The sequence below is a fragment of the Apus apus genome, chromosome 2 (assembly GCF_020740795.1).
Source record: "Apus apus isolate bApuApu2 chromosome 2, bApuApu2.pri.cur, whole genome shotgun sequence".
NCBI classification, from domain to species: Eukaryota; Metazoa; Chordata; class Aves; order Apodiformes; family Apodidae; genus Apus; species Apus apus.
This window is the reverse complement of record NC_067283.1, coordinates 129,307,245-129,333,488: the sequence shown is the minus strand read 5'-3', so window position 1 is coordinate 129,333,488 and position 26,244 is coordinate 129,307,245. Positions and strand designations below refer to the sequence as shown.

Below are 26,244 nucleotides of genomic sequence, written 5' to 3'. Positions count from 1 at the left end.
TACAGTTTTCCAAAATCAGGACCATTCGCTTTTTTTTTGGGGGGGGGGGAAGGGCACACTGCTTCCACTGTCCTTCCCTTCTTAGGTGCACTGGATTAGGCCTAACAGTGTAGCAGAGTGAGAGAAGGTCCAACTAGCCTTCGTTTCCCTCTATAATATGGGGTGGCACAGGATCAGCAAAGACAATCCTGCGCTAGGGCTTTGGCTTTTTTTGATCATGGGCTGCTCTATGAGACACCTGGCCTGATGGGCGGGTGGGATGCACCTGTCCCAGAGGGGGAAAAGGCTTTTGGGGCAGGACTTAGCAGGGCTCATTGAGAGAGCTTTAAACTAGATGTGAAGGGGGAAGGGGAGAAAACTGGGTCTGTTAGGGACAAGCCCAAGAGGAACATACCAGGGCCTGTAGGAGGATGGGCTAAGGAGGATTTAGTCCCACCGATGTGCTCTACTTGCTTCCTGAAATGCCTGTACACCAATGCACGCAGCGTGGGGAATAAACAGGAAGAGTTAGAGGTCTGTGTGCGGTCTAAGGGTTATGATCTGGTAGCAATAACAGAGACATGGTGGGACAGCTCACACGACTGGAATGTGGCCATGGATGGCTATGTGCTTTTTAGGAAAGATCGGTTGGTGAAGCGAGGTGGTGGAGTTGCTCTTTATGTGAGAGAGCAACTAGAATGTATTGAGTTTTGTACAGGGGCTGATGAGGGGCGAGTTGAAATTCTGTGGGTAAGAATTAAAGGACAGGGTAGTATGGGTGACACAGTTGTGGGGATCTACTACAGACCTCCTGATCAAGATGAGGAAGTTGATGAGGCTTTCTACAGGCAGCTGAAAGCAGCCTCACAACTGCAGTCCTTGGTCCTCATGGGAGATTTTAACTATCCCGATATCTGCTGGAAGACTTATACAGCCAGCCTTTCACAGTCTAGGAGGTTCCTCCAATGCATTGATGACAACTTCTTAATGCAAATGGTGGATGAGCCGACTAGAAGAGGAGCGCTGCTGGATCTTGTGCTCACCAACAAGGAGGGCCTTATTGAAGCAGTGGTGGTCAATGGCAACCTTGGCTGCAGCGACCATGAGATGGTGGAGTTCAGGATCCTGTGTGGGAGGAACAGAATTTCCAGCAGGACCAGAACCCTGGACTTCTACAGAGCAAACTTCGGCCTCCTCAACCAATTGTTAAGGGAAGTCCCATGGGACAGAGTGCTAGAAGGTAAAGGGGCTCAAGATAGCTGGACAATATTCAAGGACCACTTCTTGCAAGCACAGCATCAGTGTGTCCCAATGGGTAGAAAATCTAGTAAGGGAGCTAGGAGACCAGCGTGGTTAAAAAAGGAACTGCTGGGGAAACTCAAGTGGAAGAGGAAAATCTATAGATCATGGAAGGAGGGACTGGTCACCTGGGAGGAATATAGGAATGTTGTCAGGGAATGTAGGGAGGCAACTAGGAAAGCTAAGGCCTCCTTGGAACTTAACCTTGCAAGTCGGGTTAAGGACAGTAGAAAGGGCTTTTTCAAATACATAGCCAACAAAGCTAATACCAGAGGTAATATAGGCCCACTGCTGAATGAGGTGGGTGCCCTGGTGACAGAGGATATGAAGAAGGCAGAGGTGCTGAATGCCTTCTTTGCCTCTGTCTTTACTCCTGCAGGCTTTTCCCATGAGCCCCAGATTCATATAACCCCAGAAGTAGTCAAGATAGGTGAGGACATAGTAGATGAGGATTGGGTTAGGGATCAGTTGCATAATCTGGACGTCCATAAATCGATGGGTCCGGATGAAATGCATCCAAGGGTGCTGAGGGAGCTGGCGGAGGTCATTGCTAGTCCACTCTCCATCATCTTCGGTAAGTCATGGGTAACTGGAGAGGTGCCTGAGGACTGGAGGATAGCAAACGTCACTCCAGTCTACAAGAAGGGCAAGAAGGAGGACCCGGGTAACTATAGACCGGTCAGCCTCACCTCCATCCCTGGAAAGGTAATGGAACAACTTGTCCTTGGCACTATCTCTAGACATATCAAGGAGATGGGGGTCATCAAGAGCAGTCAACATGGTTTTACCAAGGGTAAGTCATGTTTGACTAACCTCATAGCCTTCTATGAGGAAATTACTAGGTGGATAGATGATGGTAGAGCGGTAGATGTGGTCTATCTTGATTTCAGTAAAGCATTTGACACCGTCTCCCACAGCATCCTTGTAGATAAGTTGATCAAGTATGGGTTTGATGATCAGGCAGTGAGGTGGATCAAGAACTGGTTGAAAGGAAGAAGTCAGAGAGTTGTAGTCAATGGGGCAGAATCTAGTTGGAGGCCTGTGACTAGTGGAGTCCCTCAGGGGTCAGTACTGGGACCGGTGTTGTTCAATATCTTCATCAACGACCTGGATGAGGGCACAGAATGTACCCTCAGCAAGTTTGCTGATGACACCAAGCTGGGAGGAGTGGCTGACACACCAGAAGGCTGTGCTGCCATTCAGAGAGACTTAGACAGGCTGGAGACTTGGGCGGGGAAAAACCTGATGAAGTTTAACAAGAGCAAGTGTAGAGTTTTGCATTTGGGGAAGAAAAACGCCATGCACCAGTACAGGTTGGGGGCTGACCTGCTGGAGAGCAGTGTAGGTGAAAGGGACCTGGGGGTCATGGTAGACAGGAGGATGACCATGAGTCAGCAGTGTGCCCTTGTGGCTAAGAAGGCCAATGGCATCCTGGGGTGTATTAGAAAGGGTGTGGTTAGTAGGTCAAGAGAGGTTCTCCTCCCCCTCTATTCTGCCTTGGTGAGGCCGCATCTGGAATATTGTGTCCAGTTCTGGGCCCCTCAGTTCAAGAAGGACAGGGAAGTGCTTGAAAGAGTCCAGCGCAGAGCCACAAGGATGATTAAGGGAGTGGAACATCTCCCTTATGAGGAAAGGCTGAGGGAGCTGGGTCTCTTTAGTTTGGAGAAAAGGAGACTGAGGGGGGACCTCATCAATGTTTACAAATATGTAAAGGGTGAGTGTCAAGACGATGGAGTTAAGCTTTTTTCAGTGAAGACTAGTGATAGGACAAGGGGTAATGGATACAAGTTGGAGCATAGGAGGTTTAAGATGAATATCAGGAAAAATTTTTTTACTGTAAGAGTGACAGAGCACTGGAACAGGCTGCCCAGAGAGGTTGTGGAGTCTCCTTCGCTGGAGACATTCAAAACCCGCCTGGATGCCTTCCTGTGTGATGTACTCTAGGTGACCCTGCTCTGGCAGGGGGGTTGGACTAGATGATCTTTCGAGGTCCCTTCCAACCCCTAGGATTCTATGATTCTATGATTCTATGACTAGTCATGGGTTTCACTTCTTACAATGATCAACCCTGTAGGTGGAGTCCTCCCACCTTACTGGACTGATCCAAACCTTTGGAACTGGCCTTTAGGCTAGTAGTTTAGCATCCAGGGAAGAGACCCTGCCTCTGCTTTCTGTGAAGCTTGTCAGCTTTGGTGTGTTTCTCATGGTCTCAGAGACACCGTTTATGCAGAGGAAAAATTCTGTCTGTTTTATCCCTGGTCCAAATACCCAAATACCACTCAAGGCACCCAAATACCACTCAAACCTTTCTCTCTGTTCTTGGGTCTTCCCAGACAGAAGAAAGCAACAAAGCTGCTGAAAGGTCTGGAAGGAGTGTCCTGTGAGGAGCAGCTAAGGACTTTGGGCTTGTCTAGTTCAGAGACAAGGAGGCTGAGGAGTGACCTCATTGCTCTCTACAGCTTCCTGAAGAGGGGATGTGAAGTGGGAGATGCTGATCTCTTCTCCCTGCTACCCAGTGACAGGACAGCATGGGAACAGTTTAAAGCTGCATCAGGGGAGGTTAATACCTGACATTAGGAAGCATTTATTTTCCAAAAGGGTGATCAAACACTGGAACAGGCTTCCTAGAGAGGTGATCAATGACCCAAGCCTGTCTTTGTTTGACAGGCATTTGGACAATGCCCTTAATAACATGCTACAACTTGGTCAGCCCTGAATTGGTCAGGCAGTTGTGGTCCCTTCCAGCTGAAATAATCTATTCTATTTTAGTACTTTGCTGCAAATTTTCCAGGTCCTTGAATACTGAATGATGCTACAGGACTCATGAGAACCCACCTCTTAAGAAAAAAATGTAGTTAATATCTACCTCTCTGCTTTAATCACTTGTTTATTGCATACTGTCAATGCATTTTTTTGCTGTTTCAGTGTATGTGTTCAAAAAAGCAGTGACTGCCTCTTGTCATATGTATCTACAAAGCCTCAAACCACACCAGATTATAAAAACAGGGCTTATATATTGGCTTTTAAAAAATGTCCTGAGGATATCTTTTTAATATTTAATATGCTGTAGTGCATTGACATCCTCACTGGACAAAACTGAGACCATTCTGGGATTAGGAGCAACACAGCTACATGATGTTAGCACTGAACCCTGCTGAGAACTTGGGTCCATCAGCTCAGGCAACATAGCTACATTGCTTTGAGCTCCAAACTGAAGTGTGTGTCCTGAAGAGCTCAATGTTGGATGAACACTGCGAGAGAGCTTGGGGAACCATGACACTGTAATCCACACTGGGATAGGGACATACCCAAAATGGCTTTGGCTTGTGGTTTGGATTAAAAAAAATAGCAAGACTTGTGGTCTAAAAACCTCTTACTTCTTGGTATGGAGCCATGGTGGCTTTGAACATGCACCCATTGCACTTGTACGTTTAGGTGGCTGGAAAGTCTCATAGCATGAGTGAACCATTGATGGCATGAAGGCAACACAGCCCTTTACCATCATACTGAAAGAGGAAGGGGGACAGCAGCGGAGCATCCAGTTGCCCAGTAAACTTAAAATACATCAAACGCTCGGTGTAAGCAACTGTCACGAGGTGCTACGTGACTGTATGAGATGCTGTGGTTTGGAAGAGGAAGTGGCTGACATTGGAGGGTCCATGGGAATTTTTCAACAAAGCCAGCGCCTGTATTTTCATCACTGTTTTTTCTATGATATTACATTTGACACAGCTGTTGCTTGCAGGGCTTTTCTTTGAAGAGTCAGAAAATCCTAAAGCTGTCATTTACTGATACTCTTCTATAAACTATCTGGACTTCTATAAATAACGCTGACTCCATGAAGGGCATTATTATCTAATCTCCCAGGGAAGATCTCTCATCACAGTCTACCCGCTCATGTCAACCTAGGACACATCAAGCCCTTATAAAACAGCAGTGGAGTAATCATAAAATGTTCTAACACATGGAGTTGGCAGAGAAGTGTGAGACAAGATCACAAACTGTGCAAAATGAACAGTTTGCAAGTGAACATGCTTTTCTCTTTCCCCCATCAAAGTGCTGTCTGAGTATCTTAGGATGACTTCAAATTAACACACTAGTCTTCTTTCTTTTTTTCTTCTAAATAAATTTCCCTTTAATCAGAGCTGTCTACTTAAAAGTAACACAGTTACCCACAGTATATCATCTTCTGTTCCATGACCAAAGTGGTCTCTCTTTTTTCATTATGAATTCATAAACAGTTTTCCAGTTGAAACAGGTCTGAGCATAATGTTAGAACAGGTTTTAAGTCTGCTGAGGAACAATTGCAAGACCTAATTATAGCCTCTTCATATGAGCAAATAATAAGGGAGAATAGAGGTCAGGAAGAAGAACTGGATAGTTCTATTAATCTTTATCTTAATTGAACTCACCGTTCAGGAAATGAATGCCAGGGAAATTTTTCTTCATTTCTGGGTTGACGTAATATGTAAGTCTTCCTTGGAAAGGTTATCCATTGCACAAGAGTCTAACTGCAAAGTGTGAACTTGTGATAAGCCCACGTACCATTTTATGCTGGAGAGAAGTTCTTGTGAGGATTTTGGTGACAGGTTCTCTACGTTTGTTCACTTATGAAAAAAAAAAAAAAAAAAAAAGTGTTCCTTGTAGACCACATAGCTAAGACATACAGCAGAGTCCTCCGGTACACCAAGTACAAACTTACAAACATCAGCTTGCGCTGCCTGGCTGAATACAAAAGTGCTTCATATTCAGCAAAGGCAAACATATGGCACTGGCAACATTCCAGGTAAACAGGCTCATGCCAGCAAGATGAGAAATATATGGCTGATGTTGGTTGGTTTTGCTGTTATTTATTACTTATGGAACAACCTTGAAGTGTGATGGAATATGATTTATCGAACTTTTTTATTGCAGCAGTGGTTAGAACTTTACAGGCATTTCCAGGTTTTTACCCCAGCCATTAGGGAGAAATTTGCATTCTCTGCCACATACTAGCCTGAATACTATTAAAACTGTACAAGTACCAATGAGATTACCACTTCTCAAAAAGTCTTATCCCCTAGTAGGCAGGGTATCATAGCTGTCAAGGTATGGGTTTGAAAATCCAGGGCTCTCATAATTATTATTATTATTTTTTTTTAATTTTAGGAGTGCCCTAATATGTGATTATTTGTGATTACTGCCTGCCTGTACACTGGGAAAAAAAGGAATATACTTGACAGGCTGGAGAGTTGGGCAGGGAGAAACTTGATGAAATTCAACAAGGGCAAGTGTAGAGTCTTGCATCTGAGGAAGAACAACCCCATGTACCAGTACAGGTTGGGGACTGACCTGCTGGATACCAGTGTAGGAGAAAGGGACCAGGGCGTCCTGGTGGACAGGAGGATGACCATGAGCCAGCAATGTGCCCTTGTGGCCAAGAAGGCCAATGGCATCCTGGGGTGGATTAGAAAGGGTGTGGTTAGTAGGTCGAGAGGTTCTTCTCCCCCTCTATTCTGCCTTGGTGAGGCCGCATCTGGAGTATTGTGTCCAGTTCTGGGCCCCTCAGTTCAAGAAGGACAGGGAACTGCTTGAAAGAGTCCCACACAGAGCCACAAAGATGAAGGGAGTGGAACATCTCCCTTATGAGGAAAGGCTGAGGGAGCAGGTCTCTAGCTTGGAGAAGAGGAGACTGAGGGGCAACCTCATCAATGTTTACAAATATGTTAAGGGTGAGTGTCAGGATGATGCAGCCAGGCTTTTTTCAGTGATGTCTAGTGACAGGACAAGGAGCAATGGGTGCAAACTGGAACATAGGAGGTTCCATGTAAATATCAGAAAAAAGTTCTTTCCTGTGAGAGTGACAGAGCACTGGAACAGGCTGCCCAGAGAGGTTGTGGAGTCTCCTTTGCTGGAGACATTCAAAACCCACCTGGACACATTCCTGTGTGATGTGCTCTAGGTGATCCTGCTCTGGCAGGGGGGTTGGACTAGATGATCTTTTGAGGTCCCTTCCAAACCCTAAGATTGTGTGATTCTGTGATAGGCAATTTTAAGGAACTGGTTTGGAGAAGACCATTCTTCAGCATGATTTTGTTTAAAATTCTTGTGAGGGATCTTTTATTATGCAGTCTACTTTGAGAATAATTTGTAGTGATTGTTAAAAAACAAAAAACAAACAACTTAGAGCTACTGAGAGAAAATTTCCTAACATATCCATATAGGTTTGCACTCATCTTCAGTGTAATTGAAACTAATTCTCAATGTACTACACATTTAGTAATTGCATTTAATATGCAATGATGCAAACAGATTAGTGATTCCTTTCTTGAATTAAAATAACAACATGGAAGCATAAACATAAGTATAGATTTATTAGAGAAGTTATCTAAAATACAATATTATTTTCCTCTTTAAATTAGAGCATATATTATTTCAATGAAAAGATATTTTTTATTATTACTATGGTAATAACTTTTAAAGGTAATACTTAATTTAGGACATTTTTAATTAAAAAAATCCAACACTATCATTAAGACATAATCAAGGTTGTTGATAGAATGGGTAAAAATGTAAAACAGTCTCAAAAATATTTACATGTCAGTTTCTTAAAATCTAAGAAGTCTAATTCTCAATATTCATTTTGCTTTACTTTCTCAAAATACTTGTTTTTCCTAAATCATATCTAGATTCTATATTCCTGTGCTTTTCACAAAGCTTCAAGTTATCGTTAGTTATGTGAACTATCACATCTGTGGATGAGGTTTCTTAAAATGGCTTATATCACTATCACCAACTTACTGTGTTACACCAAAACGTCAGTCGCAGAAATAGTCACCAAAATGCACACAGCCACCACCCTCCCAAGCCTCCCCCAGCCCCCACACCTTAAGAACCCTTTTCTATTTGGCCAAGAGCCTTTCACATTTAATTAGCTGGCATTTTAGCTGCAGAATGAAAGAAAGAATGGATCTGGAGACAAGATGTTGCCAGGGCACACGTGGCAAAGGTTTGATTTGTGCTTAGCAAAAAGGGCTCCTCACGAACACAGCAATTTCTAACACGCTCAGCACTGAGGTTACTGGAAGGAAGCTCTAACTTCTCTGCTCTTCAAAGGCTGACACGGGCGCCAGTTGTCCACCATATGGCACACGGGCTCATTCTCAGCACTGAAGCAAAGGCCACGGAGTTTGCACATCTGTGGAAAAAGGCACAAACATCCTCAGAATGCATACTCTTGTTTTAGTGGGACTATTTAAACTACACACCTTAGGCCTGAGGCAGAGGTTCAACTCAAAGTTTTACTTGGGCAGGAACGCTTTCCCCCAGACCAGGTTGCTCCAAATCCCATCTGACCTGGCCTTGAACACTTCCAGGGATGGGGCACCCACAACTTCCCTGGGCAACCTGTGCCAGTGTCTCACCACCCTCACCCTAAATAACTTCTTCCTAATATCTTAGTTTGCTATCTTTCAGTTTGAACCCTTTCCCCCTTGTCCTATCACTACATACCCTTGTAAAATGTCCCTCCCTAGCTTTCCTGAAGCTCCTTCAGGTACTGGAAGGCTGCCCTAAGGTCTCTTGGAGCCTTCTCTTCTCCAGTCTGAAGAATCCCAACCCTCTCAGCCTCTCTTCATAGGAGAGATGCTCGAGCCCACTTGACCTAACATCATTTTCTGCCCCTAACACAGGCTCTCCTGTCCACAAAATATCCTAGCTATAAGAATTCAGAAAGCACAGAGACCTAAGACTTAGACACACATTTTCTGAATTCTGTGGACAAAGAGTTGTTTGTCCTTGATCCCAAATTGAAACCCTTTCAGAATCCTTTAAAAGTTGTACTGGTTTTACTCTTTTAAAAAAGTTGGAATTTTTTTTAATCTGGTTGAAATAATAAATAAATAAATAAATGAACCCCACACCAAAAAATCCCCAAACCGTACACCACTGGGTCAAATTAAAGCAGTCAAATTCATTCAAGATCATCTTGATTTTCAAATACTGTGGGATACAAAAGTACAATATGCTCCTATTGATGTGGAGTAAGGTTTTAGTGCTTGTTGCTGAAGTAAAATTAGTTTGCACAGTCTGACATAATAAGAGAACCTTCATGTCTAAGTGGGAATCTCCAAAACTACTAAAAAGACTGTGCCAAAGTAACAACCCATCCCAAAAGTGACCTTGCAAAGACAGCTGGAACTGCTGACAGAAATATGTAGGTGGCATACAGGATTTCATACAAGTCAGGCTACAAGAATGCCCCCAGCAGTGACCAGCCCAGGAGAACACTTTACCTTCAGGACTGACTAGAACAAAGTTCAGAGCTCAGCCTCTGCCAGGAACTGCTGTGTCAACACAGCAAATGATAACAGGCCCGCTACACCCTGCTCTAACAGCCAGCTTTTATCTACCTCTGGCAAACCAATTCAACTTAAACCCAATGTCAATGCTCTGCTTTATGGTTATTTGTTTCCAGCCTTGGAATAAAAAGGCAAGCTGCCATACACACTGTTTTGATCTCAAATCCATCTTTGAAATGTTGATGGCAACATGGAGGGGTGTGTGTGGGAGAAACAAGTAGTGTCATTTACCACTTGTAGGTAGTTTAAGTAGGTGTAGTAGGAAAAACAACTATTTTGGTGAATGTGCTCCTGCCCATAATAAAAACATATTTGCAAACCTTGGATTATCAATAGCAATACCAGCAGTTTAGAATAAGTAAACTGTGTCATCTTTAATGCTCCCTTACAGTTTATTGATGGTAATATTTGCTATAATTAGTATTTTCAAAAGTTCTTCCTTGTATTTTACTGTATCTTTTATTACATTAAGTCCCACAACAGCTCAGTTGTACTTTTTTCCACATCAGCTGAATAAACCCCCTGGAATTACATGCATATTGTTAGCACATCTGCTATTGATAGAACAGATTTAAGAGTTTGAAGGGTAAACTAAAGCCCTTCAGGGCTAATTTATATTTACAGGCTGTAGATTCTACTTATATCTCCCAAGCACACAGATGCAAACTCAAGGATGGAATCTGGACTCAATGCAATTTCATTAATGGATGGTGCAGAAAGCTAGGGCCAGGAGTGATTTAACTGATATTAACTCCTTCCTACTAGAAAGATTCTATTCTCCTCAAGCTGATGAACAGAATAAAGGAGGTTTTTCAGGACTTCTGGAATCTGCAAGTTTTCTCTCTTCCAAACAATGTGGTTTTGTTAGGATTGTCACAATTCTGCGTGGGATTTCCCAGTCTGTTCTGTGCTGAACAGAACTTGTAAAATGAGCTCTGTGTCATGGAAATGCTGGAAGATCAACAAACCAACTACAGATCTACAGTGTGAGACCGTGGATGCAGAACACATGATCTTCAGGTGCTTGATGAACCCAGTATTTTCAGGGCAAGTATACCCAGATAGGTAGTCTATGTATGTACAGCAAACCTGCTGATGCTCCCAATACTTGCTAGACTAACTCTGCATGTGCAAATGGTCCTTTCATGCATGCTACAAATTTCCCAGATTTTTACCACATGGGAGCTCTAACCACCTATTTGGAAAGCCTTATTACACCTTTAAAACTCTCAAATTTTTCCCTGGACTGTGTCCAGATACAGGACAGCCTTACATTTTACAGCAAACTCTACTTTCACACATAGAAGCAGAGTCCTGTCAGAAGAGGATAACCACTTTGGAAATACATTTTTGACACGTGATGCTAGGTAAAACCCTGCGTAGCTCTGCAGTAACAAACTGTCACTTCAAAGCTTACCAGGAGGAGGGCTGAACAGAACCAATCAACGTGACTCCAGTACACATCTACTAGCACCATCTATTGCAGACCTACCTGCTCGGAGCTGACAGTGATGGGCTCCTTCAGAACGTGCCAGACCACACATTCAAGCAGTGGAGGAGTGGTCAGTGAGCCAGGGTATGTCCAATAGTCTCTGCATGCAGGAAGCAGTCCAGTAGGGTCAAAGTTTGTGAAAGAAGCTTGCTTCCCCTACAATAAAGAAAGTAAATGGACTAACATTAGAGGAGAGACCACAGACACACACTGAGCTTGCAGCAGTGAAGTCTTCAATGGGAAGAAGCTCCATATTTGGAGAACAGCAGAAATGAAGTTTGGGCTGAAGTGTTGAGTGTCTCCTACAGTACATTTGGATTGAAAAACATTTCAGCAATATATTTCTTACAATCTGAGAGTTTCAAAACATAGTTTCTCATTTCAAACGTTGAATTTATGTTTCTTGCTCCTAGACATATGATTTGACCTTGCTTGAAGCATCAGTAATATTTCAGACGCCATGTACACTGATTGCACTAGAAATACAGACCTTAGGAGAACCTGAGAGTCCACTGCAGTAAATGGCTACATTCATCTACCTTAAAGGAAGCCTGATGACAAAGATGACAATGCAGTTTCATTCTTTACCTTTCCTGCCCACATTTCTCATTGGCACAGGCCTGTACCCACTATGAAGGTATCTATTTACCCAGTAAGTACTTTTGGTTTCTCATCACTCAGCTCATTAAGATCATACATATATTTCACACAATATTTAAAATACAGAAAGGTTCCCCCCTCACCCCCCAAGAGTTATACATCCTGATTGAAGCTCCTATCTGGACTCCTTCTAGAAATAGCCAAGAGAAGCATTCCCTCTTGGAAGAAGGAAATTTATCCCATAGACACAGAGATGAGGAAAAGTGCCTTTTGCATCAGTCACCAATGGCTAGAAAGGGCACCCAGAAAAGCAGTTTAGATTAGGAAGAGAAATCCTACCTCTACTGGTTTAAATGCAGTTTAAAGGCAGAAAAATGTAGCCACAGCAATACAGCATGATCTCAACTTCTAGTATTCCCTACCCTGTACCACAGCTTCACTTAAATCTCTTTCACATTTAGGATTACAGGAGCACCTGGCAGAAAGGTTTGTTTTACTTTCACACATGCATCAGAAGGGGAAGAAGTTTAAAAAAAAAAAAAAAAAAAAAAAGACACTATCTGAAGAAGAACAGAACAGAGCACAGAGCACAGTTGTGATTGGTCTAAATTAACACAGAGAGCACATAATACCTTTGTTTGAATGGAGTTCAGAGCATCCACAACTTTCTGTATTTCAGGCCTGGCATTTCCTACCTGTAACACAAACCACATGAAAAGAAAATAACCATGCACTCTCAAGATACCTTTAGTTTTCTGTTACAGTGCTCAAGGAAACATTATATAGTACATTTTCCCAGCATTGTTTCATTACATATCAGGAGTATTGCAGCAAAAGTGACTGGAACTGTCTCTGCAAAATCATGCCAGCTGACAGTCAGCATAAATGGGTCAGCCAAGGACACTAGACAGATTAAAGTTATTTTCATTTGCAGTATGTGGATTTATTTTTGGACTTGAGCTGCTCTTTTTTCATAGAAGTCACCCTCCTAATAAAATACAGCAAGGCCAGGCCAGAGTGCACACTGCAGGGCTGCAGTCACCTCCAGCTAGCTGTGAAGTCACTTCAACTAAGACAAAATGCTCTGGATATTTACCAGTGACAGGAAAAGGAAAATAGGTGTTATTTAGGCTGGTCCTACTGTAGATTCATACACACAACTTTGTCAGTTATCTACATCACCTTTCACTGCTAAGAGTTTTGGCAATGTCACTGTCCTGATGAAGGCAAGTATGCTGCCACAGGGCCACCCCAGTGACTGATGGCAGTCACACTCCATGGCTGGTACACAGTTTCTAAATGTTGAGAAAGTAAAGAATTTGGAGCACCACCTAGCTCACTATGGATTCATACAGTACAGCAGAATGCTGCCATATTTTATATTTTAGGCTCTTAAGTCCCCCCTGCAACACAACGAACATACTAGACTCAACCAAATAATAGAAAAGAAAATGATTAACTAACCTTCATGAAGATGCCTACCACAGCCAAACCATCAGGATGCTTCACAGCTTCAGCAAATTTACCATATTTCACATTCCAGTGAACAATGTGGAGCTAGAAACAAGAAAACAAGCAGCACTATGAAGATAATATTCTATCCACAATATTTTACAAATGAGGATGCAGGGAAGTAATTTATTAAGCATTAAGAGCAGATGGTGTTTTACTGCTGAGATTTTAAAACTGGTGTACAGCTAAGAATTTGTTGAATCATTCATCTACTTTCAAGTTTAATTTATGCAAAGAGATTTTTGTCATGCATTTTATTTTGTTTCTCACTCCTATTCCCAGATGAGTTCTAAATGCAAACTGTGGCTGTATCATACTGCTTTTAGTTCAGTGAAACTCCTGTTATCTTCAGCATGAGTTTTTCCTGCTTGCAGCCTGCAGGATTTTAATGGTATCTATCCTGGAGTTCTTATAAACACTGGAAGATAATGATTGCTGGTGTCAGAGAAGAGATATTAACTATAGATTTGACCTGCAATCTGGAGAGTTTTTTTAAAAACAATTATTTTCTGAAAACTTTTGAAAAGAACATGAAATCAATATCCAGGTCCCGTTAGCCAGGATGTTGCTTTCTTTTTGATTTCCAAGTTATTTCTAACTGAAGTTCACCTGTTTCCTCGTATCTGCAAGTCAAGTTGAGCAAGTAACTGGTACTGTGAATAGATCTGAAGACACTGGCAAGTTTCTCAAAAAAGACAAAAGCTACTTCTGTCTCAAGAAAAAGCAGCAGGTATGTTCAGCCAATGTGCATTTATGAAATGGTTAAAAAAATCTGTCACAGTATTCAAAGGTAGATTTCTAAACAGGGAACACAGAAAGGTGGGATGCAAGGCACTAAAGTCACTCCATTTCTGTAGTGGTCCAAGGGACATCTTAAGTCTAAGGATATTATAACGTGTCTGCTTGGTCTCACTTTGCTACCTGCCCTCTTCACAGCTCCCCTTGCTTATTTGCTATCAAAAGATGAAAGAGTCTGTCCCAAAAGTATTCTGTCATTTATATAAATCTCTCTAATGTTAAAAATTCAAGACAGGAAAGGGGAAGTCTGTGTATGGAGGTGCTGCAATTCTACTTCTTCAACATTTTCCAGAGTCACTGAGAAAGCAGTGTGTGTTTTTTCTGATTCTGTAGTCTCTTTTACATGAAGTTGCTGAAAAAAAAAAACAGTGCTCCAATCCTTATCTCTGTTCTTGCAACGGGTCTTGGAATGGCACTGTACACTGTATCTCCTCTGGTAACCTCCACAATTTCTTGCCCTATGAGTATCTGTACAGAAGCTCCTACTGTGGTGGAATATTTTTTAAAATATTCACTATACATAAAAGACTGAAGAAGGTAAAGTATATCCTACCTCTGCATCATACTTCACACCATCCACAGTGTGCTCAGACCCTTGGCCCTCACAGGATCCCCAGTGAATGTGAAACTGTGCCAGCCTGTAGACTCCATCCAGAGCTCCTCCCTGCAGCACTACAAAGCAAAGAGCTCCCATTAGCATCTCACATAACCTTTGCACTTCAAACTGGAACGTCCATCTCAAGTCTTCCAAGTGAATTACAGTTTATTGCTCTGCATGCTGACATGCTACTCCAGATCATCCTCAATGGTACATTGCTGCAATATGCCAAAATAAATAATACACATCTAAAACTATAAGTGAATTTACAGTAAGTGTCTCATCAGCAATTCAACAGGCATGCTACTATTACAGGTGACGAGGGAAGACCTAAGTATGTAACTTTTCTGTCACCAAATAAATAAAGGCCAAGAAAACCCTCTAGAAGAGGCCCATATAGAGTTATTCTATGAAAGTACACTTGAAGACCAAATTATCTTTGACTTACTAATGCACTCTGTCCCTTCATTTTAGATACTTTATCCATTTCAGCCTTAATCCTGCAAATCCCATCGATTGGACTGAGTAAAATGCTTTTGGTTCCAAATTAAACCTAAACACTTGTTAGCCATGGGCTGCAGCAAGGCAAAGCACTAGACATAGAACAAGCCATGGCAGAGATACAAATTCAAATCTCTTGTCCCTCCCATCATTTACTCATCAAGAATGTTTTGTTGGTTTGTGTTTTTTTTTTTTAATGGTGGTGAGAATGGCACAGCCTGCAGAAGCAGATTTTTTAAAATATGGATTGGAAAGGAGGTGTTTATTTATGCTCTCCACTCCCTGACATGACTCCTGCCACATGACTGCTGTAAGTGGACTGCCCAGCCACACTTTTAATTAAGTAGGAGCGAGCTCCCCTGAGTTCCCTTAATCTGCTGGTTAGTTTTAACTTTGTATTTAAAATGTGACCAATCACCATTATGATACACAGGATCAAGTCCTATTACTGTTAAATTCTCAGGGCACAGACATTGTCTCCTCCACTGCAGCATAAAGCACAGAACAATAACAAATATTTCTACAAAATAGAGCTATTTATCTAAGTTATTAGAGCAAGTTTTCACACCGGTTTCTGGTTTGCTGTTTTATTTTGGTTCTTTTTGCTAAGTGTTTCAAATTCACAATTAAATCTTTAATACATTAATACTTAAAAATAAATATTTTAAAATGTAATTTGGAGTGTTATATATCTTAGAGATAATTTTCTCTGTGTAAGTATATATATACACAATAAAGTGACAGAAGAGTATTGACATCAAATATCACATGTAAGTGTGCTCTATGTATGTGCCACAAACAAAATGGTACTGTGGAGTAAAGATGCTTTCCTCTCAGCCTGCAAATATTCTAGACACTATGACAACACGTGCATGTGTGAAAATATACATCAAATGCAGATAATAAAAGGTCATTGTCTGTTCAGGTTTGAATAGGTCTGATTATATACAAGCATGGAGAACAGTCGTGGATACTTGGCAATGGTGTGATTAGGATGACTAAAAAACTGGAGTACATGAAAACTAAATACAACATATATAAAAATACCTTTGTTTTCACTGGTGTGCCTTACACATGCACAATTTTGGTTCAGTGGACAAATTTAGCATTTCTCTGGGGCTTCTTTGGTAAATATATTTAGAAGTCTCCCAACATGTATTTCTCCTTGAAAAACGTGGATCTATGTTCCACTGCACCCCTTGTAATTTCTGACACTGTACCAACACTGAACAGCCAACAGACCAAGACTTGCCCTACTTACTGCCAAGCTATGTGATACAAAGAAGAATGACTACTAAAAGTAACTAAATAGGAACATATCTTACTCTACCTTTACATCTCTGCATGTGCTAGTTGCCAAGAATCATAACTGTTTCAACCACAGGACTACAAATCATACTACTTTTTTCCAGAACAGTGACTGCATTAGTTCCTTTTGAAAACAAAGTAATGGCTTGCTATGTCTTTACAGATGCAAAATCATTTAATCCACACAATTATCATACTTCATTTAAGAATTATGCCATGGAGTTGCAATGTCTCAGCTTCAGTTCCTTTGGCTAATGGACTAGCTGCTCGGTGCAGGTACATATGAACTGAGGTTCCACCATTCCTCAGCCTCAGAAAGCAGTAGCGCAGAACAGGTTAATCTGCCATTATTAATCAATGGAAAGCATGCTGAAAAGCAAAACCATGCAATATTCAGAAATCCATTTGCAGTGTTACTTGTTTACACAGTTTGTTATAGTCTCAAAAAATCAAAAGATAGAGAAAAACCTGTTGGCAGTTTTTGCTTACTTTTCTCATTCTGTGGTTCTCAAATCCAGCACTAGCTTATTTTGACTCACAGCAGAGCATTCAAAGAAAGTAATAATTAGATTAGTGTAAATTAATACAAATTCAGCAGGCTTAATTACAGAACAGCCCTTCTTGTTCTAGCTTACATTAAGCAGTTACTATTTTTTAATACTTCTCAGCCTTTCCAAGGAAGTAAATTTTAAAATTAAACTTAAAAGGCAAAGTAGAAATGTTAAAGCTTCATTTTTTCCCAACACAAGCTTTTTAAACCATGAATAAATGCTACCAGCTCTTGCAGCCTGAAAGTTCATCAGGAATCAGAGCAACAGTCATATGAAGAACATCCCTGTCCTGTGTGACATGAACATCAATTAACACCACATTGACAACAGAAATCCAACCTTTCCATCCCCTTCTTTTCGGAGGGATGGGGAAACTCCAAATCACGTTTGAGCATTTCACCATTAGCCCCCTTCCTTTTCAAATCCATATTAGTGTACACCATCCTGGAAATACATATACAGCTGCTCTCCCTTCTGTTACATAGCATGGCTTCAGATGCAAGGTGAAGAGAGCATCAACCAACCTGGAAAACACATTGCTTTCATACAGGTTCATCCTACTCAACACAATCTACAGCAGTAACCTGGTCTCCATAGATGTGCAACAGCCCAAGAAGCAACAGCTGGAAAAGGCAATTTTATTTTATTTTTTTCTATTTGACAGTTACTTGAAATGTTACAATGAGACAAATTTGGAGCTACTTTGCTTAGATTATGAAATAGTAACTGCCATCAACCTTTTATTCTTACTGGAGAAGTAATACTAGTAACATCCAGCAATTATATTGCACTGTTATTAAATGTTCTCATAACATTTTCCAAATTAGATGAGCCTAAGTATTAGCAGCTGTAATTTGGAAAATCAAATAACCACACAAACTGCTACCTTTATGTCTGTGGGATATCTTGGATAAAGAAGGTTAACTCTATCTGGGACAGCTCTTTACTGAGGCCACATAACTTCACTGTTCTATGTAAAGGCAAGTCACCAGGTATTCACCTTTCCTATGTGGAACAAAACAGCTTTGTAAAAAATACTGTTGAACACTTCCTAGCTTTTTTTCGGGGCATGGCAGCATCCACATTTGTGAATTTTTGCAGCAATACTGTGGAATTACTGTTATTTAGTTACCTCCTATGGGAGGTTCTCTCTATATAGTGCAGCAGACTAATAAATCTCATCAAGGCAATAAAGCTCTCAAACAAAGACACAAAATGGCTGAACTACAAGATCATTTCATGAGTTAGAATTATTTTTTTCCTATCATAAAAATTAGTCTGGTAAGAAAAATACTAAAGATTTTTACTCTGAGACAGTGCAGAATGAGAAAATGTTCTCAAAATGGAAATCACTGACAGCAAAGCTCCTTCTAGTAGCTGAAATAATGAGCCCACTACAGCACAATGGATGCACAGCGCTCCAAATATAGAAAAGTGAGTTCTAATTAAAATTCCATCAAACAACAACCTAGCAGCAGGACATGTCACAGAATCTGTCTTTGAGGACAGCCCTCTTGCATATACATTGCTTTGGTATAAAGAAAGCCACGATTTTGTATCAGCCTACAGCAGATGTGCATGTGTCTGTGACATTTTAAGTATGTGCATATGTAAATATATGCATAGTCTATACATTAATGTTGATTTTTGCAAGATTCTGTGTATACACAGACATCTGTATGATAGAAAACAGGCCTTGAGGAGACTTAGCATTACTTGAGAAAAAGATCTTGAGCACCATGCACTATTAATAGCACAAAAAAAGGCTCTTAGAGGATGTTCTTATGCAAAGATGGGCTTCCCCATCTGGTGGACTGAAGAGTTCAGCTAGGGTGAGCTGTCAGTCCTGTGAAATGTGGAGCACAGAGAGTCTCATTTTGTGAGATGTTTCCTTCTTTACATTATCTCTTTCAGACATTCCTCCTCTGCTGCTGTATCATGACAAGCAAGAGAGCAAGATGGCATGCAAGCATCTGACCGTAAGGATCATACTCGCAGAAAACATCTGTAATAGGTTTCACCCAAGAGTAAAACTACGTAACTGGTATCTCAGAAGAAAACCCTACTCTGACCCTGCTAGAAGGTTAGTCTGATAAGGCAAGAAGGATGGTCCACAGAGATAGACCAGAATGAAACATGTGCCAAAATGCAGCAGGTCTGCAGACGTGTGGATCAGCAGCAGGTCAGTGGTTCTGATTTACCTCAGCTGAACTCTTTCATCTAGAAAGAGTAGCACTCAGAGAGACAGAAAATAATTCAGGTTCTTAACTTTCCTCTCACTCCCTGGGACAAGTGGAGTTTATTTCTCATGTAGTCTCTTAAACAGAGGTTCTTGGAGAGTCATAAGGTGCTGTACTGAGTCCCTGATCAGCCTTCAGTCCTCACGTTTCACACCATTGCAACTGACAATGACTTTGTAAGAACTGAGTTCTTGGAAGCATTAAAACTCTCTTCAAAATAAGAACTGGTTTAATTTCTGATGGTAATACCTGTAATATTAATCTCAGTGACTGCTTACTGTACCAAAAATTGTGTATTCATTATGGTGCTCATACTATGCTGAGATCTAAGAGGATGAACAAATGTATTGCATGAGCATTGCTTGTAAGAAAGGAGCAGTCCCTCATGCATATAAGTAAATCAACAAATATATCAGCTGGGAAGAGTAGTCATAGTGACATCTGGCACATGGCTTTTACTACATCTTAAAAATAAACTTTTCTAAGTGGCCCTAAGTGATAACAACTGACTAGTTTATCCTGCTTTTGCACTAAAAGCACCTCTAGAGGAGGAATTTGGAAGAAGGGAGGAAGTTACCATGATTCTTAAAGACAATCCATGTCAGAATTCTAGTTAGAAGTTGCATGTCAAAAACCAAACAAAAAAAAAAAATCACAAACAAAGTTTATGCAAATGAAGGGCACTTTTGTGCTCTTTAAAGAAATTAAGGCCTGAACCATGCAGGACTTATCTCAGGCCCTCTTATCTTCCCTTCCAGTTCCTGGAAATACTAGTTCTATTCTCAAGTCACCTGCTTACAGAGACTTTGCAGCGTCTGGTGATCCCAGTTCACTAGAGAAATGCCTTAAAGATTACACAACTTATACAACCTCTGACCTTCTAGTCAAGTGTGCACAACAGTAGTTGTGACACCTTGACAGGTGTCTGAATACTACACTGATTTGGAAGGGTCAGTACAGTGCTTGGGCTGTACTGTATTGTGGACCTTTAATCCATGGCTGATAACATGCAATATTATTCTGGCACAGCTAAGGTTACATCTTTGGAGCTGGGAAGCCTAAAAATAGTCCAGTAACAGTGACTTGAATTCAAAGTTCTTCCTTAAGGACAGCAGACCTGTGTGTTTCTTCCTCAGTATACCTGCTGAGGCAGAATATGGGAAAAGAGCAACAGTGGCACAACTTTCACAGTAAGCAGTGATCATGCATTGACTACTGAATAACAAATACACAAAATAAATTATGATAGCAAATCATAAATCAAGACAGTTGAAGCTTCCTCATTAATGTTTACAATTACAGGAAGAACTGGGTAATGACAAAGTCTCTCAAGTGGTGCTAGTTCCAAGGTCAATAGAGTATTTTCATTTCCCTAGGTCTCTTCATAATTTTAAACTTCTATTGTAACTGAATATTTGCAACAGTGTCAGATTTACATAGGACTCTGTCTTTGATTTCAGTATCATCTCTAGCTCACCAGCAATGAAGGAAATAATTAAGTGACTTGTCAACAAGCAGAAATTATCAGTATATTTCATAATGTCCCTAGAGCCTTACACCATAGCTGTAATTCACTTCTGTCAGGTTCCAAATCTAAAATACAGTATTTTAACATTATTGGTACAGAATACATGAATTGCTGATTGACTTCTTCCTTTTATCAGCTCATCATACACACATGATCAGAAAATACTGATACAGTGCCTACTGCTGTGTGAATTTTCCATTTGAGTTTCAGGTTTTAGGTGAATTCTGAAGTTTTCCTGGGAAACTTACACAGAGAACACACTGTAACTATGTTACAAAAACTTCTCTAGGGCTTTTCATGCTTTCTTGAGCCAAGTCACTTCCTGTGGTTTTACAGCCCTGAGAAGTCACCGTTTACTTCTATCTTTTAAAATGACTGGAAGAACACATTTGCCCTTACAGAAGACTATAACATAAAGTGTTTAATATGTTAAAATAAGTACCCTGAAGGGCAGTCCTTTGTTATACAATTCTAAAATGGGGTGTGCTTTTATAATTTAACTGTTCACTGCACCATTTGCTTCACTCGTACGGGGAAGGTCAGGTCCCAGGATACAAGAGTGGATGAACCTGAATTTGTAGTTCTCTATCAGATGACAGTTTATTGCAATGAGTTGTTACTTTTATTTAAAGCTATAGAAATTTTAAAGACTAATGCCTACAAATACTTGACCTTTCGCTGTTATTAAAAGACAGTGGACATGAGAACTAAGAAAGAAACTGCAAGAACTAAAGAAGAGAAACTGGATAACAACTGAAGAGGAAGTTCACTGTTCACTTTCTACACACACATCCAAGAAAACGTTCTGAAAAACTGCAAGGAAACTAGACAGAAGGCATCTTCTATCCACGAGAACACAATGGAATTTCAGCAATCAAAAAAAAAAAGTCCACAAACATAGCAATGCTGATTTGTGAATTTTCTTTCTGTACAGCATGTCTTACAACTACCAACTGTGAAATATGAAGGGGGATTCACTTTGGGAATTGTCTGAGCCTTTAGAAGTGTATTCTGGAATATAGCAGTTGTCACGTAGCCCAAGAAATTCAAAGGCTGTACTACAAAAACTGACATGCAAGATTTGTGGGTAATCGTTTAGGAAGAGGGTTTTTCTAAGCATGCTTACTGACATCTAAGCATATCTAATAAAATTAAAAGGAATTAAAACAAAGGTTCAAAAGCTATCACAAAGGTTTTAAGATAACTTCTCTGTTAAAACAACTTTGTAAGAGAAAATTTGTATAGGTCATAGGCATAGTAAAACCTGAATCAAGATTTATGTCTCTAAAGTTTCACCTGTTAGTAAAGAGATCTTCTAAGAGCAGAGAAGAATGTCTTTTCTTCTGTGAAGATACACTAGTCACGTAAATTGCACATACATTATTTCTGCTTAAAGAGTTAAACTTTTGTTTTACATCCTTACTATTCTAAACAATACAGATGGAATATCATCTGAACCAATCAGATTTTTTTTATATTGTTTATGTTTCACTGATACAAGCAGCAGCTTTACACTACATATCCTGATATGCACTTGCATAATGTAACAAATATATATTTTGGTAGAAGAGCCTTTTAATTGGGAAAAAATATTTTACATCAAAACTTTGACTATTTTAGTATCTACTTCTTGTTACCTGTGATCAACACACTTTTTTCCTGAATCAAAGAAGTAAGTGACAACTACTTTCAAAGAGTTTTAGCCAATCACGTATTTTAGCTTACTTACCTATTTTTACTACAGTGTTACTACCTGGGTTTTTTTGTATCGCGAGAACCCTGAAGCACAGGAATCAAACATGCATTAATATCTAGAACTGCTGTTCAATTTGCTTCAGTGTCATTACTCATGAGCCTGAAGATTCTTAATGAAGGGATCTACTTCTTTGTTTGTGAATAATCTTCAAGACATGAGTAAGCACATACAATGATCTAAAGACTTAATTTTGTGCCTACTACCACAGATAATTCACTACTGCATATGGGATAGCTCACAGGAGCATGTACTGTAGCCTGCAAGAAGTACTTACAGGGCTTTATTCTATTGTGTTCTGTAAAACATACCAGCACATGACATAATTTCTCATAGTTTCTCCTTGTGACTATTCCATGTACAACTTTTGTACACACACTTCAGAAACAGGAGGGAATTAAGCACAGTCAAGTCAAAGACAGCTCTATTTTGTGTAAGGAAAGTAGGTTACCTAGTTAGCTGCATACCAATGAAGCCATTAAGCATGCCGGCAGGTAGATTCTAGGCACTGTAATTTTCAACAGGAAGTGTGATACTGAAGGATCCACCCTTACTTGGCTTCACAAAGATTGGCTCAGTGTTTTTTCCCCTAAAGAATAAACAGCTTCTAATTCACTAATAAAGCTACTGAGAATATTTCTACTTGTATCTCCTATCCTCCCACTCTGAAAGCTGTGTCACTGCATATCTGCCAGAGGATCCCTGTCACAGATGTTCCGGTTCTGCAGACGTTTCTCATAAAAAGCATTCTTCCTGCAGACAGTTCTTTAGATTATTATATGTTCTCACCATTTTCTCCTCCCAAGTTACCAAATACAACCTTATTTTCACAGTCTTTCCAAATTCATGCACACATAAAGTGAAGACATAATAGTTCTGTTATACTGTGAGGACCTGAACCTGTCTCCTTTGAACTCAGTGAGAGCAGGATGGCAGCAAGAGCAGACTCGCACACATCTGTTGAAAACATAATCCTTTTTTTTGTACTCTGAGGCATTTATCTTATTCCCCACAACACTGTTAAAATGAACATGCATTCAGCTACTTCAGCTCCTCAGTGCTTCAGAAAAATGAACACTAAGAAGTCCGAATATCTTCTTCCATTTTTTTAAACCATACAAATATTAATGCGGATGCTCGGTGTAAATTATACTTGGACCTATGTGTAATTTCTAGGACTGTGAAGAATTACAGCTGACCACTTTATAATGTTCAATATAAAGACTGTATCTAAAATACAGTCAAATTCTTAGTGCAATGCTGAATATCTTTTATACTGTTACATTATCTGCAAAGCCCCCAAATTTTTAGTAGGCATGGATCATTTGTTTTCAGCACCATTCCTGGAATGACATTACCAACAAAACGCTTAGAAAAAATAGGGCACTTGCTCAAGCAAGTTAAATCAGGCAGTGTCTAGAGAAGACAGTGACTTACAATGGGATTGTTTTTGCTGTCTAAAATAAAAAATAGAGGCACATTCATTGCAGCAGGGTGGTGATTACTGCAAATTCAACCAGCTGAAAAACTAAACTAAACAATTAAAGACAACCTACAAAGCCCTTGTTGCAACTCTAGCTTGGATTCCATCTGTCCATCAATACAGGGTTTCCTTCAGTAAGGATTACTAAAAGGTTTGCAGGATTCAGTGCTTAATTTCACCAAACTGAAGCATGAACTGTAACATGCTGAGGAACAACTTTCCTGCTAGCAAACTTTGTATAGCAATGTGTCACATATATCTTTACCTAGAAAGCCCAGCATCAATAAATGTCAGGAACAATACCTGTTAAAATTACGAAAGAACAAAGAGGTATTGTCTAATCATTCCTCTGTTTCAGTACTAACCTGGAAGCTTACTGGCTTCAGAAATATGAAATAATATTTTGATAACCAAAGAAAGTATTTCCAAACTATTTTCACTTCAAGTTGTTAACTGTAACCCTTTGCTATTCTAAGGCAAATTTCTTCTTACGATGTATTTTACCTCTTCTTTTCACTATTTGTTCAGTAGCTTATGAAGAGCTATGCCTAATTTTTTTCTTGTCAAATAATGCTTTGTTCTATTTTTTTTTTTTTTGTCTTCACAGCTGAGGCCTTATCCCAATCCTTCTGATTTAAACAAAAATAGAGCAATTCACTTTTCTGGAGTTTAGACCAGGGCAGCTCAAAACTGCCCCGGTTAGGCTGTTTTCTTTTAACGGGAGATGAGCTTTCTTCTAGTGTGTAAGAGCTGCAAGGGACACTGAGTCTTTAAAGGCTCCCAACCTTACTGAAACCAAAACACCTTGTTATTTTTTTGCCTAAATAGACATTTTAGTAGCAGTATTAGTAGCAGTTTCTCCCATCTCCATGAAGATAAGGTTCTCACCTGACTTGTCAGAAGAATCATCAAACTCCACGTTGAAGGAGTGCCCGTTGTTGACTATGTTTCTAGCCGTGCCGGCATCATAACTGAAGCTGAGAGGCTTCAGAGAGGAGTCGTATTTAGCGGACTTGCTGCAAATGTCAATGGGGGACTGGCGCTCTCCATTGGCGATGGGGAAGTGCTCGTGCCAGTGAGCGGGTCCTGCAAGACAGCATGAAGCACCTCAGTGTGAAAAGGCACGAAGCTGAGGAGAGGATATAAACGATACCCCTCACTCTGGAAACCAGGGGGTTTCAAAACTAACATCTGTCTCTAATAATGTTCGACCTTTGCGGGCTGCCGGTGCTGATACCACAGGGAAGGGGAAATCCCACGTGAGCACCATAACAGAGACCCGGCAGTCCCCGAGCCCTGGAGCCTGGGGTTTTACCAGGGAGTCCTTCGAGAGGCCCCCCCGACATGCTGGAGCAGCGCCCCGTCCTCCCCTCGTCCTTGCGCCGTGACGGAAGTAAAGGAATGACAGTGGGAAACCAGAAGATGCTCCAAGCAAACCGCGCGGAGCGCCTGGCTGCCCGCTCAGGCGCGGGAGGCACCTCAAGGTTAAAATTAAATTTAAAAAAAAAAAAAAAAAAAAAAAAAAGGAAAAAAGGCAAAAAGCGCCACCGAGCTCGTTTCCGCTCCGGGCAAGGGCTCGGTGCGGGGCTCAGCGGACACGTCCCGAGCGCTGCTCCCGGGGACCTGCCGGCAGGTGTCCCGCACCCACCGGGCACTCACCGTCGTGGCTGCCGTATCCCCAGTGGTGGGACATGGTGCGCGCCCTGGCTCTGTCCGCGGAGGCTGTCGCAGCGCCGTGGCCCCAGCGCGCTCTCAGGGGCTTTTATAGGCTCCCGCCAACTCCATGCCCTTCTCCGCGGCCGGAGAAAGGGGTGGAGAGCGCGGGAGGGGGCGGAGGGAGACTTTGCTGGGGGCGGAGAGAGTGGTTCCTTATAATCCGCGATCGGCCGCGGCCGCGGAGCTGCGGCGGGCCCGGCCGGCAGCGCCCCCGGCAGCCGGGCAGCGCGGGGCGGCCGCAGGCAGGCCCGGGGGGGACGGTGGCCCCGGCTTTGCTCCCCTCCCTCACGCCCTCCCTGCCCTCCCGCATTGCGCACCTGCGGAGCGCTGTGACCTCGGGGAGGTGCCGGCGGGCCGGGGCAGCGCCGCGGGAGCCGGCGGGTGCGCGCCTCCGTGCGCGGGTGTGAGCGGCTCGGGGGGGTGTGTACGTGCGTGCGCAGGGGAAGGCAGCGCGGGCGGCTGCTGCTCCCTGCCGGGGGTGCCGGGGAGGGCTGGGCGGCCAGGGCAGCTGTGGCGTGGCGGGGGTGCGAGCCTGCATCCTAGCGCC

At 41.5% G+C, this 26,244-nt stretch overlaps 1 protein-coding gene across 2 annotated transcripts; it reads right to left on the bottom strand.

Moving 5' to 3' along the window:
• Positions 1-7,617: 7,617 nt before the first annotated feature.
• LOC127380878 (carbonic anhydrase 2) lies at positions 7,618-25,893 on the bottom strand. 2 transcript variants are annotated; one of them, XM_051610464.1, is made up of 7 exons: positions 25,641-25,893; positions 24,870-25,067; positions 14,573-14,691; positions 13,174-13,266; positions 12,342-12,404; positions 11,110-11,265; positions 7,618-8,455 (listed from the first exon to the last, which is right to left on the bottom strand). In XM_051610464.1, the coding sequence occupies exons 1-7, from the start codon at positions 25,672-25,674 to the stop codon at positions 8,336-8,338; spliced, it is 783 nt and encodes a 260-aa protein (XP_051466424.1). In that variant the 5' UTR covers positions 25,675-25,893; the 3' UTR covers positions 7,618-8,335. The 2 variants fall into 2 exon arrangements, with proteins under 2 accessions (XP_051466424.1, XP_051466425.1); XM_051610465.1 differs by lacking the exons at positions 24,870-25,067; positions 25,641-25,893 and adding an exon at positions 16,916-21,961.
• Between the last annotated feature and the right edge of the window lie 351 nt (positions 25,894-26,244).

Coding starts and splice junctions, on each gene's coding strand:
- LOC127380878 (XM_051610464.1), bottom strand. CDS start 25,674: ATGTCCCACCACTGGGGATACGGCAGCCACGACG. Junction 25,068..25,640: donor GGGATACGGCAGCCACGACG/GTGAGTGCCCGG, acceptor GCTGTCTTGCAG/GACCCGCTCACTGGCACGAG. Junction 12,405..13,173: donor TGGTAGGCATCTTCATGAAG/GTTAGTTAATCA, acceptor TTTGTGTTACAG/GTAGGAAATGCCAGGCCTGA.